Source organism: Lutra lutra, chromosome 12, assembly GCF_902655055.1.
Source record: "Lutra lutra chromosome 12, mLutLut1.2, whole genome shotgun sequence".
Classification (NCBI taxonomy): Eukaryota; Metazoa; Chordata; class Mammalia; order Carnivora; family Mustelidae; genus Lutra; species Lutra lutra.
In genome coordinates, this window is record NC_062289.1 from 13,508,252 (window position 1) to 13,521,813 (window position 13,562).

The 13,562-nt window shown below is 43.5% G+C and overlaps 1 protein-coding gene across 4 annotated transcripts in view; it reads left to right on the plus strand.

Moving 5' to 3' along the window:
- The window catches only part of BCL2 (BCL2 apoptosis regulator), a 166,896-nt gene that overhangs the window by 34,533 nt on the left and 118,801 nt on the right, over positions 1–13,562 (plus strand). The window contains exon 3 of one of the 4 annotated variants that reach the window (XM_047696361.1): positions 9,990–10,010. The exons of the other annotated variants lie outside the window; for them this stretch is intronic. Coding sequence (XP_047552317.1) covers positions 9,990–9,995 — 6 coding nt within the window. The 3' untranslated portion in view covers positions 9,996–10,010. Of the gene's footprint in view, positions 1–9,989; positions 10,011–13,562 lie in introns of those variants that run through there. 4 annotated transcript variants of the gene reach the window in all.

A 13,562-nucleotide genomic window follows, 5' to 3' on the forward strand; every position in this document is an offset into this window, starting at 1 on the left:
CACAGAATGTTTTTAATTCTGAGGATGGGCTTTGCAGAACTCTGCAAATGACATTTGTTTTGGCTTTTGGTGTTTTTGTTGCCATGTTTATTGCCTTTAGTTCCAAGTGGGAGTAGTTTTCTGCTCCTAATTACCCAAAAGGCAAGAAAAAAATAACTAGAATTAAAAAGGGGTGGGGAGGGGAAATATGTCCTGAGAGTTTCATTAATTGCAAAATGAAGTTAAATGGTGCGTTCGATAAAAGTACTTCTCAGAACCGAAGGAAGATTTCTCAGAAAGAGCCCACTAAAGCTGGATCCTCTAAGGCAGTGGAAATCCCAGGAACAAAAGCCAAATGCCTGGGAATTGAGTTTCAGAAGAATTTTTTTTGAATTGGTGCAGCTTGGTAATTTACAAAATGGGATGGAATCGCGCACTGTTCTAAAATCTGTTCAGCTAAAATGGGATAATACATTTAGCTTACATGGACCACGCACGCTCGGCTCCTGCTATTATTATATTATTTATTGCCATTTATCAAGCATTTTCCTGTGGGCCAGAGCCAGTGTTTTGACTGTGGTGATTTCACTTTCGAAGATGACAGAGATTCAGAACCTTTCACAGAAGTCATTAGTAGATCATACAAGAGTCATCATGCCGACTCTTCGGTGCTTCGAGTAAAACCTGTGACGGCGTTTCAAGTATTATTTAGGTAGATGGTAAAGCCACGCTTGAAAATAAGATTTTCATTTCACTGACATGCTTTATAAATGGGATCTCTCTGTTCAGGAGGAGAAACGGAAAATAAACGAAGTCAGCTTTCTTTATTGCTTGAACCAAGGTTTAAAGTGGATATGGGGGCGGCTCATTTTCAAGGCCACGATTAGGCTCTTGCAAGCCAATCTGGGTTTTGAAGATTCGAAGCAGTTCTGATAAACTTCCAGGGTAAATTCTGATCTTTTGGCTGATGAGAGAAATAAGTACTAGTTGCGTCTCATGGATTGAAATTGCTATTTAAAGATAATCAGAGTTGCAGTTAATTACCACTATAGGGTGACCTGTCACTTAGCCTTCTTAATTACGTATGCTGAGAACCTGGGGGTAATGGCGCTAACTGAACTGAATTATTAGGTCACGAAATATTAAAGCCCTTATAATCAACGAGAATCTTTAATTTAGCCATCGGCGTTAAGTTTACCTTAGCTGATGACGGCTATGGGCTACGGTTACGCTACAAATAGAGTATTTGGTAAAGCTGATAATATTGGTTACTGCTGTGGACTCCTTTTACTTCACTCCTTACCATTAGAAATTCCTGTTGGTGTTTATGTTGAAACATGGAATAACTTAGGGAAATTGTTCACTGATCTTGGATGGAGTCATAAAAAACCAGCAACTACCAACAGCCAGATGGATAAACCATGAGCCTCTATGGGCGTCTTCTCTCAGTCGTGCACATGTTGAAGTTATTTGGCTTATGGACATTCCTCACAATTACTGTTGCTACCATTTCTGGTTTTGAATTTTAAAGTAGTTTAAAAAATTGTGGCAAAATATATATAACATGAAACTTACTACTTTATTTTAGAGCGGTTCAGTAGTGGCGTTCGTGCCACCGTCACCATCATCTGCCTCCAGAAGTTCCCGCATTTTCTCAGACAGGAGCCCTGGACTCATTAAACACTCACTTGCCATTCTCCTCTCTCCCTTGGCCCCTGGCAACCACCATTCTCTTTCTGTCTCTTAGGAATTTGATGACTTGAGGTCCCTCGTATAAGTGAAATCATATTTGTGTCACTTAGCATTATGTCTTCAAGGTTCATCCACATTGTAGTGTGTGTCAAAATTTCCTTCCTTTTTAAGGCTGAATAATATTCTGTTGTATGTGTAGACTACATTTTTGTTGGGTGCGTATCGAGGAGTGGAGCCGTCATCGAGGCAACGCCAGCCAGTTTCCCAGAATGGTTTTATCAGTTGATACTCACACCAGCTGTGTTTGAGAGTTCCTGATAGTTACACTGCAAACTTAGAATTGTCAGTCTTTTTATTTTGGCTATTCTAGTGTGTTCGTAGTGGCATCACATGGTGGGTTTTTTTTTTTTTTTTTCATTTCTCTGACAACCAGTTATTGATTACTAATTGTTTTTCATGTTTATTGATCATCTGCTTTTGTGACAAGCCTGTTCAAGTCTCTTGCCCATTTTTCATCTGTGTCTGGAATAAAATGACTGTTTCATTTTATGTCTGGGTGTCTGGGTGGGACAGCCACACCAGACGTCATTATGGTGTGGTCACATGTTCGGGATCCCCAAGTAGGATCCCCGGAAATGTGGTAGCCCTCAAGGCAGGTGCTGCAGATGTGTTATATGGGCAACTTAGTGACAATCAGTGTGGCCTTTAGTGATGTGAGATTTCTGAAGTGGTGAACAGAGGGAACTTCTGAGGGAAGTTCTACATGACACAAAGTAGATTGCTCCCTATTGCGTTCCTGGATTGTGTGTTTATGCAGATCTCAGAGAAAACACTTTGTGTTAACATGTGAAATGGAGTCCGTTTCTCCCTGGAAGGGACTTTCAGGGGATGGTGGAAAGTCCTAGGGGATGTGGGACATTTCTTGATCAGGCTGGGCCATCCCATGCATTTAGGCTGTGATCCTCTAAACAGCATCAGTGAAGTGACTACCAGGACAGTCCCCATGGATTTCCTAAACGCCCCCAGGGTGGTCTGCTCTCCTCAAGAAACATTGTAGACCCTGGCACACTCTCGGAAGGACTTTGGGTTTTGTTTCGTGTGAGATGGGAAGCCAATAGACGGTTCTGAGGAGAGAAGTGAGGCGATCTGACTTAGGTTTTGGAGGAATCTCCTGACGATCAGTAGAATGGAGACTGGGGTTCAGCGTCTCTCAGTGAGAACTTGTCCCCTGAGAGAGAGCTGCAAAGGGGCCGAGCTGACCTCAGTCTTTCCTCCATGAAAGGCTGTCTGTCCAACCCTGAGCTTCCCAAATCCCCCATCAGAGGGCTTCTGTAAGCAGCTCAGCCAAATTGGCTGTCCACCTCAACATACGGGCCCCATGGTGTCACCTGTGCCCCAGACCCTTTCCAAGCACAGGTGCTGGCTGTCCCCTCAGGTAGCTTCCCACCATCACACCCCTCATCAGGTTTTACTCCCCTTCCTGCAGGAAGTGACAGATCTATGCAAAGCAGTTCTAAGTACTTGAACTTCACACTTGGCTTCTTTTGCCGGGGCGGCCTCCCCCTCCAGAGCATACACACCCCTCTTGGATAGGCTGCCCTGTGCTCCGGGCTTTGCTTTGGGCCTGCAGTCGCAGGAGCATTTCCTGTAACCAGAATCCCCCATGCCAGGCCTGCCAGACAATAGATAGATAATTGGATAAATCCTAAACTGGAAACTGCAAACAATAAAAGAGAACACTGCAAGTAATGTAGTGCGCGCTCCTCCTCGCTCGGCTGTTTACATATGAAACTACTTAAGCAAGTCCTTTATTTTTCAACAACAATGAAACTCATTTAGTCATGAAATTCAGGGGCCCTCTCAAAGCGTGTTTAAGAAAAGAGTCAGGGCTGTATCGTGTTTAGCACCAGAGTGAAAAGGCACGGTCCGAGTTCCCTTCCAGCCTGTGGACCTGTGGGTGTGGGGAGGTCAGCGAGGATGGTGAGGGGAAGGCTGCTCAACGCTCACCCTGTTTGGGTGCAGGGGTGGTGGGAGAGGAGCATGTGATCATTGCTGTTGTGTGTTTGTGTGTGTGTGCGCGCGTGCGTGCTAGTGAAATCTCACATGATTTAACCTGGCCTCAGTAACTCAGTGGTCTTTAGGTCACCCGCGCTTTGGCCATCAAAAATTATTTCCAGATTTTTTTGTCGGTCATGGAGTCACGGATATTGGAGCAAAAGAATGAATGTGTAGACCATAGTGGCTGAATAAATACTTCTTCAGGGACCACACACACACTTAGGAAGGCAGAATCTCCTTCCGTTTTTCAGGATGTCTGTGAACAAATGTCTGGGTTCTAGAAGGTAAGAAGATAATAATAGCAGGACTGTACACTTCACAGCTTGAGCATTGCTGGACTTGGAATTTTCTGTCTAAAAAATTATGCTTTTATGTAGATTTACCGGCTAGATGGACGAATGCTTGGATTCAGCCATGTTCCTGAAAGTTTCTTCCTCTGGAGGGAGGGGAGCTCCGGGTGGAAATCACCACAGGCCGCCCCCCACACAGTGCCTTCGCTCATATGTGGCAGGTTGAAGAAAACTTTATTGCTTCAAATTAAGAGTGGGAAGAATTCAAATATTGACCTTTGTGGGTATCCAGTGTGGGAAAAGTGTTATTTAAAATACCTTTAGAAAAGGTCAACTCCCGTGGTAGATGGGCCTAATCAGAGTTTAGCAGGAAGTTCAGGTATCAGTGTATGAAATGATAGGAATGATCCAAATTTGGCCAAATCAGAAGAGAGAGAGAAAAAATATCTTTCCCTTCTTTTTGATCTGGAGTGAGATTGGAAGTAAGAAGAATCAGGGCCTCGAGAATGAGGACGGAGAACGTAGACTATGAACATGGCTTCCTAGAGCCTTTCTTGAAAAAAAAGTTCAGAGTTTCCCCAAAGTGCCTTTTCCCCTCTTCACAAATGTGTTTTTCTTCCTTATTGAGAAATAGCATCTCAGTAATCTTGGTTCATCCTTTTATCCTCTCCTTACTATTCATTTGATCTGAGATGCTTAGGACCCAAGAAGCAGAAAGCATCCTGATTAGGAAGGTCTGAGAAAGATCTCGGCTTTGTCTGCTACTATCGTCTCCCAAGTCCAGAGTTAGGGGGGAGCCACACAGCCTTTGATCATGAACCATGGACGCTTAGAACTGGAAGGAACCTCAGAGTCACCTTGTTAACTCCCTCATTTCATAGATAAGAAAAATAAAGTCTAAAGAGTTAAAGAGACTGTCAGGGCCTGAAGAGCTAATTGGTGTCTGAGCTAGCCATCTAAGGGTAGATTTTTGATGAGGAACTTTCTGAAGTTCTTCAGATAAGCTCATATAACTGACACAGAAAGTAGGAAGGACTCGGAGGTCCTTTTTTTTCTTTTTTTAAAAACCATAGGCTGTTTTAATTCTTTATGTGTCAATTTACTTTGGTTTGCCTTTGACCTTCACCGCCCCCGCTGAACGCGTAAATTGTGGTTGTTAATTTGCTCTCTTTGACATGTTTGTGAAGGACTCTCTTTTTAAGGAATCGGTAGGGTTGAGAAGGCAGAGTGCTGTGCATTGCATAGCTCTACTTTGCAACTGAATCCAGGGTGACCTTGGAAGTTCCTAGTAGGCTGACACAATGGAAAACCCGGATAGTGGTGCTCTGTGAAAGGTTGCCTGGTGCGATCTCCGGTGCACTGGCTGATTAGTTTTGCAGGAAAATCTGACCACGAGAAAGCGTTCCGGCCCAGCGTTGGCTTTGTTCTTCATGCGTCCAATTTATACTCTCTGTTTTGTCTTTAAAATTCGCCACTTAGAACTATCCTTTCTTAGAAAATGGACTTTATTTTTTTAAAATATATAGAGAGTTATGGAAATGTTGCTGCATTACCAAACCCTCCTAAAAGGTTGGGAGGCTTATTTTTATTTGGTCCCTGTCTTTCCTGTGATTTGATACTATGTTATAAAGAAGATGTAATGCTAAAGGTCTACCAAGAGATGTACAGCAGAAGCAGCCTCAGAAACAGAAATTGAATTTATAGGCAGTGAGATAGGATAATTAGTTTTTATATTTAAAAATATCCTCAAAGTGGAAGAGTCTGTTGTCTAAGATAGGGAACGGAATTGAGTTTGAGTCCCAGTATCTCAATAATAGTTTGATGGAAATTGTCTGCTTTGTATAAAATAAACCTGTGGTGTATATGTGTATATACAGATGTGATGGGTATATTCCTCTCAAACACATGAATTAAAGTGTCCGATTAAAAACATTCAGACTGCACAAACTCTACTTACAGTTCTTAGCCTTAAATGTTGTTGATACAGCTAAAGGTGATTTGATTAGCCCACTGTCTGCCTTTTTTTCTTTGAGTAGTTTACTTGGAGTTCAAAATCAGCAGAGACCTTTTCTGCTTTTCACATGGAGGGCAAGCACTGAATCTGATGTTTACTCAGTTTTGTGTTTTGTCTCCAGCTGTGGATCACTGCAGAATGTACATTTAAAATGCTCTCCGTAGATAAAATGATGGAAGACGGGAGTATGACGTGTCTGCTGGTGTTAGATATGCATAAATTCATCATACCTTCTGTTATGATAGTGTTTTCGCCACTGGTCTCTGTTGTTCACAATTGGCAGAAACCAGATCCTGGTTTTGGATCTTGTGCAGATTTTTTTATTTCCTGGGTTGCATCATGACTGGGAGTCATCCTCTCTGCAATGTGCCGTCTCCCCAGGCTTGGTCAGTGGTGGGGAGACACCTAGCATCTGCTGGCTGGACTGGGGCTCCCACGCGTGGGGTCCATCCCAGGTTCTCTGCTGAGGGTTCAGCTAGTGAAACCGTACTGCGTGGGGCACCCTGGTGTCCATGGAGAGGTCTAAGCCCGAGATGAACTTGGAAACCAGAGGAAGCCAGGTCTTCCTCCTCATGGGTTCTCCCGACTCTGCCTCTGCGCAAAGAGAAGTCAGAGGCTCGTACCCCTGGGTACCTTCTGTCCGGATCGCAGAAGGATTCAGCAACCCTGCAAGTCTTCTCTCTCTTTCTTTCTCTCTACCTCCTGTCCTAAATCTCTGTTTCCAAGGAAGAAAAGAAATTGGTGTATCAAGCCTAAACCTCCGGGTCCACCCTTGTTACGTCAAACTCCGAGATGACGTCCGAAACCTCTTGCCAATCTGAAATTCTAGATCAGGTGCCGGGGCGGCTCGTTGCCTGGGGCTGGGAAATCTTTCTGTTGTGGAAAGGCGGCCTGCTGGTTGGGGTGTGGGTGTGGGTGCGGATGTAGAAAGTGGGGCGGGCTTTGGAACACCATTCGCCTTACGGATTGTCTCGGAGGGGCCTGAATGCAGAAAAAGGCAAAGCTCAATGCACCTAAACGCTAGAGACAGTTGGCAGGGGGAGGCCGTCTTGTTCCAGAGCGGTTTTGGTTCAGGTGCCGCTCCTTGTGGTTGCTTGAAGTTTCCAGTGTCAGATCAGATCAAGTTTTCTTTCTCGAGGAACCCGCACCTCGCATGCTTGTCCGCCATCTGTTCCTTTCCATTGCAAACTGCTCTTTACACAGTGTTGCTCGGTGTTAATTAGAACATGTGTCTCTTTGTCACTCATCCGGGGAAGGGGTTAATGATGATTTATGTCCCTTTAATTGGTTTTCCTCCAAATGGTTATATGTCATTTATTATTTTATAAGAACCCTAAGAGAATGGAAAGAGGATGAACATCTAATTTTTATTCCCCATATTCTTTGTTTAAGAGATGTGGTCCTCCAAGTTCTTTTTTTCTTTCTGTCTTTTTTTTTTATTTGAGACCGAGAAAAAGAGACCAAGTGGGGGGAGGTGGGAGGTGCAAAAGGAGAAGCCGAGCCCCATGGAGCAGGGAGCCCGACGCCAACTAGATCCTAGGCCCCTGGGATCATGACCTTGTGCCAGGGACAGATGATTAACCAACTGAGCCACTCAGGCACCCCAAGTTCTTACCAAGTAGTAATGCACATTTGCAGCTTATCAGCAGACAATTTATTATTATTCATGTTTGTTGACGTATGTGAATTTATTTTTGAATAGGTAACATGGTCACATGATTCAAAATTCAGAAGATCCCCAAATCCCAAAAGGTGTGCAAGGGAGAATCTTCTTCCTGCTGCTATCCCCAGATAACAGGTTTCCTTTTCCAGAATCTATGTTATCAAGGTATTGTGTGTGTGTGTATGTGTGTGTGTGTGTGTGTGTGTTTACTTATGTAATTCACATGTGTGTATATATATGGGTACATGCAGATGTACATGTATGAGTTATGTATATGTATATACTTATTTTCCCCCTTTTTTATACAGAGCATGGCAAACATACATGCTCTTTTGCATATGTGCTTTTCACTTAAATGTATTTTGGGATTCAGTGTGTATCAGGAAGTTAGGGGCAAGCATCCTCTTTCTTTGTTAAAGCTATGTTGTATTGATGTACTATTCACGAGTCCCTTACTGACAGACATTTAGGCTATCTCCCATTTTTCCTGGGGCAATGATGCTGTGAATCGCTTTATATCACATGATTGTGTGTATCTACAGGAAAGAAATCCCAAAAATGGAATTGCTGCAGCCCAAAGTCGAGTGCATTTGTCATTTTGCTTGATGCTGTCAAGTTGCCCCTCCTAGAAGTGAGCACTTTACTGCTCCGACAGCTACAAACAGCCTTGTGTACATTTGTGACAGTGACCGGTGAAGTAGCTCTCTCAGTTCATTGGTCTCCTTTATCTCATTTTGAGTGATGCTGGCTAGAGTGAGCCATTCAAAGTAACAGGAAAATACCTGTACCTGGCTGTATGTACATCCATTTCAAAGATGGAAACCTCTCTGTGCTTTTTTCCTCTATCCCCTCAAACACCAGTAAACTCTGGTTTCTAATAAATTAGATAGCAACTTTATACATTGCTATGTTAACGACAGCCTATGTGCTACAAATGCTGGAAGATACCTAATCCTGTCCTTTATAGGATTACCCAAAGCATATTGCTGAAATCAGATTTCAACCGAAATTATTTTTCAAAATAATGCATTTCTAACTAATCCAATTAAACTTAGATTTGTAGGGGTACCTTATCTGATATCTTTTAAGATACAGTATTTTAAGTCAATTAAACTCCATATATGTTCGTTTTTGTGAAAAGTACATGGATTCTAGAGAAAACACATTTTGACAGATAACGATAGGAAAAATGTCATTTTAGATGAAAAATGGCCACCCTGTCCTCGATATTTTTCTTTGTATTGAGCTTTAGATGGCAGTCCCTCATGGCTATTTGTAATGACTGTTGTCTTGCTATGCTAACTGCATCCGTCTAGATGATACCATGACCCCCAATGGAGAGAGAAATCAGGAAGTCGGTTATTTGGGTTAGGTCTCCTGGCCCATGTTCCTTACTTGCTCTCAAAGGTTACAAAAATCTGGGGCGCCTGAGTGACTCAGATGGTTATGCATCTGCCTTCAGCTCAGGTCATGATCCCAGGGGTCCTGGGATCGAGTTCCATGTCAGGCTCCCTGCTCAGCGAGGAGCCTGCTTCTCTTTCTGCTTGTGCATGCGTGTTCTCTCTCTCTCCCTCTGACAAATACATAAAAATCCTAAAAAAAAGAAATTACGTGGGCACCTGGGTGGCTCAGTGGGTTAAGCCTCTGCCTTCAGCTCGGGTCGTGATCTCAGGGTCCTGGAATTGAGCCCCACATCAGGCTCTTTGCTCAGCAAGGAACCTGCTTCCCCCTGCCTCTCTGCCTGACTCTCTGCCTGCCTCTCTGCCTACTTGTGATCTCTCTCTGTCAAATAAACAAATAAAATCTTTAAAAAAAAAGTTACAAAAATCTCTACCAATTGGAAAATACATTGTTCATTTCTCGATAGACTGGACTTTCTATCTTACATTGTTTAAAGGTAAGCTAATAAGTTGCACAGTTAGAGATGGGTACTGTCCATGGCATGGATGCTGTCTTCTTTCCCCTGGAAGTCCCTGCCTCCAGTTTCTTCAGGCCATGAAAAGACATGGCTTCTTACGACAAATACGAAATTTGAAAACTGAGCACCTGCTGCATGAGAAATAATAGGGTTTTCCCTTTGGGATAAATATACTTGCCACAAACTTGCAAATACTGAAACAAACGTTGTGAATGGTAAAATGGGAATATTTCTACTGCCCAACCAGGAAATCAACCAGTCTCTAAAAATGAAGTCAGTTGAATGTTTAATGACAGTTTTGAATTGTTGAAGTAATCCATGCTGCCATGAAACCAATTTTAGTCCTCCCTCATATCTAGACTCATAAATTTTTAGAGCTAGAAGGAGACATGGAGATGGTCTCAGTTGTATCGGAGAGAAAACTGAAGCTGAGAGAAGTTTAGCATCATTTTGGTGAGAGAGGATCAAAGCTGGCATTCTTAAATCCTGGCCCCAGACCTCACCTGGCGGATTGTTCCAGAAGTCTTGCTTAAACATGATTTTTTTTTTAAACTAGAAAAATGTTTTAAAAAATTAAAAAATAAAACTAGAAAATGTACGCTCTCGATAAATCAGTTCTAAGTTCTCTTAGTAAAACCTTTTGGTAGGTAAACTTAAAGTAGGGTTGATTTTGCCAAAGACCCTCCTCGGGAGAAAACCACAGAATGCCCTTTCTAAGAAACATCTAGACAGTGACCTGTTGAGACAGGCTTATGGGGAAACACAGTCTTCAAGAATGTCCCCCACGGTGTGGAAAATACCCCTATGGTACAATGAGAACTTTCTAGTGACCTCAGCTGTGCATGAAGAGAGAAGCAGGAGGATGGGAATGTGGGAAAAAATGAAGGCATCACCATTGATTATCTGGGATTGGTTAGAAATGCACTGTTTTGTGCAAAGCTTTTGGGAAACCTCTTGGGAAGACTTTGATTCTATTTTTAGGAAAGAAGGAAGACAGAGGAAAGAGAAAAAGAGAAAAGGAAGAAAGGAGAGAGGGGCAGAGGGAGGAAGCATGGGTCTTACCCGCCTCACACACAGGCCACATACCTTCTGAAACGTCTCTTCTTGGACCAAAGGGACCGTAACTGTTTGGTGGCAGCTGCCCTAACCATTGTCTAGAACTTTTAAGTATTAAAAATTTGTCCTGTACCTTCCAGAGCTGTATTAGCTTCCCAAGCCCTTCATCCAAGGTTTAGACACCAGTAGCTAAATATGGATTACCCCTGTGGCCTTTGAACCTCGACAGGTCTGGGGCTTAACCTACCATCTTCCCTTCTCCTCATCCCGTTCCGTATATGAACTTTTCACTGAGTTGCATCGGAGTCCTCTAAAGAAGCCAGGTCAGAACTCTGGGATTGTCCCCAGTTCTACCTGCAACCCCTTTCCCACCCCACCCATCCTTCCTCCTGACCTGCCCTCTGCCACAGTCTCACTTCACAACCTCGTTATTTCTTGAGTGCTGCAGCAATCTCCAAGAGGCCTCTGCCACCCAGGTTTTGCCTCTTTCCAACTTGTCTTCTAGATTGTTGCCAGAGAACGCTTTCTAGGAAAACCTGTCCAATCGTGGAATTCTCCTGCCTGAAATACTCCATTTGTTTTCCATCCCCCACTAGAGAAACTGGCCTGATTGACCCACACTCAGTCCTTTACCCATGCCTCTTGCTGTTCTGCATCCTCTCAGGCCACACACCAGGTAACCCCCCTTCCACTCCCCTGCCCCACCCCCGCCCTCAGGTGCACCACTGCGTTTTCCTACCCCCTGACTTTGACGTGCTGTTCCTTCTGCTTCCCCCATGCTTCCCTCTTCCTTGTCTGATTCTTACTGATATTTCTGATCTCAGCTTAGACGGCTCTTAATTAACAGACCCTTGCGCACATTTACCATGTGCTAGGAGTTTTATGGGTTTTACGTATATTTATTCATTTACCCCTCAAAACCTCAGGAGAAACAAAGGATTATTATCCCTATTTTATGGATGAGGAAACTGAGACTTTCTCTGAGTGATAAAGTAGCTTCTCTCATTAGTCTGCTGGTTACAAGGCTGGGCCAGAAGCCATCTTTCGCCACTGTTTAGCCCTTGATTTTGCTTTGTATGTAGCGTGTTATCTATACGTATATGCATGTGTGTATCCATACATATGGGTACGTGTGCATGTGTATTATTCTTTGAGTTGGTAATATAAACACATATTATTAAATTTAAAAGATACAAAACATACAGCGACAAGGAGGCCTCCATCCTAACCTTGTATCCTACCCACTTCTCCCTCCCAAACAGCTATTGCTATGAGTCTCTTCTGTATCTTTCCAGGGTGTGTATATAAAGATAGATGTGTGCAACATATAATTCTGTTTTACATTTGTGATAGCATATTCTTCTTGCCGTTTTTAACTTGCTTTATTTAGCAATAATCCTTGGGGCTTGTTCCATATCAATATATTAAGAGCTTCCTCTTCCTTTTATGGCTAAATAATAGGCCATGATATGGCTGTATGTAATTTATTTAATCAGTCTGCTCTTGTGGGATCTTTAGATTGTTCTCAAACTTTTGCTAGGACAGACGTAGCTGCAAAGATTGGCTTTTTACAGGTACCATTGTGCACACATATGAGTTTTATCTGCAGGATAAAATCCTGGAATTGGAATTTGGGGTCACAGGGTAAGTGCACTGATAATTTTGATAGATAGTACCAGATTGTCTTCGTAGCGGATGTATGTACTTATCCTTTGGGTAATAATTTATGAGAGTACCTCTTCATACCCTTGCCGATGTGTACGTGATGAAACGTTCTGATGTTCCCCACGCCTGAAACTTTTACTCTGCATTTCTCTTATGAGTAAAGTTTCGTATCTTTTAATGTGTCTGTGAACTATTTGATTTTCTTTTATATTAGCTGACTATTCATTTGGCTTGGTTGGGTCTTTTCTTATTCATTTATAGGCTTTCCTTATATATTGATGAAATTAGCCTTCTGTGTCTGATTTATGTTTCAAATAGTTCTCTGGTTTGTCATTTGTCTTTTGTCTTTGTTTATGGTGCTCCCCCCACCTCCCTGGGCAGAAAATTGTTGTAACCAGGTTATCAGAGGTTAACAGGTTATTCGTGTAACCAGGTTTATCAGAGGCTTGAGTCACAGGGAGACTGCCCTGTGCCATGCCTCGTTGGTAAAATTCTCTTCCATGTGCCTGCACGTGTGCGGGAAGTTGTGTCAGAGAGAATCGGTGGAGTATACAAGCTTAGAGAACAGATCCTGGGGTCCTACTGACCTAACTCTTACCTCTGGCTTCATCTCTAACTAGTTCCACAAACCTGGAAGAAATGTTTAGATCCGTTATTGGTGCCTCTGCCCCGGGGTTACCGCGAACATCAGCTGGGACAATAGGAACGTGTCTTGCGTTTAATTACTGAGAGCGGCCTTTACTCTGTTATTATTTCTTTTCCAAATGCAATCATCGTTGCAGGAGGACAGAAGGCCTTTCTTCTCTTGCTCTGCATTCCTCCTGCCATCCTCGGGGCGCTCCCAGCCTCAGCCCGTGCTCTGCTGGAAGCACATGAGCGCTCATTTTGATTGCCTCATGTTTATTTTGATCTGAGCGGGAGAGGGCTGGAGTTCTTGCCGGAGCCACCTGGAGTGCCACAGGTGCTTCTCCAGACTCCTCACTTGCTAGGGGTCTGTCTTTCCAGGCCCTCGAGGACCCTGGCGCCTTACCCGACCGTGAAGTTTTGTTTCTTTCCCCGGGTCATCAGTGAGCATGCGCAACAGCCCCTCATCCTACCCCCCCTCCCCCGCCCTTGCGTCTGTGCCTTCCGCCTGTGGACATTCTTTCTCTGGCTGTGTCAACAGTCGCCTCACCTCCCATCCCTGCATCTCTGCGGGCTCCTGCCCTCCTTGTTCCAGTCCCGCTC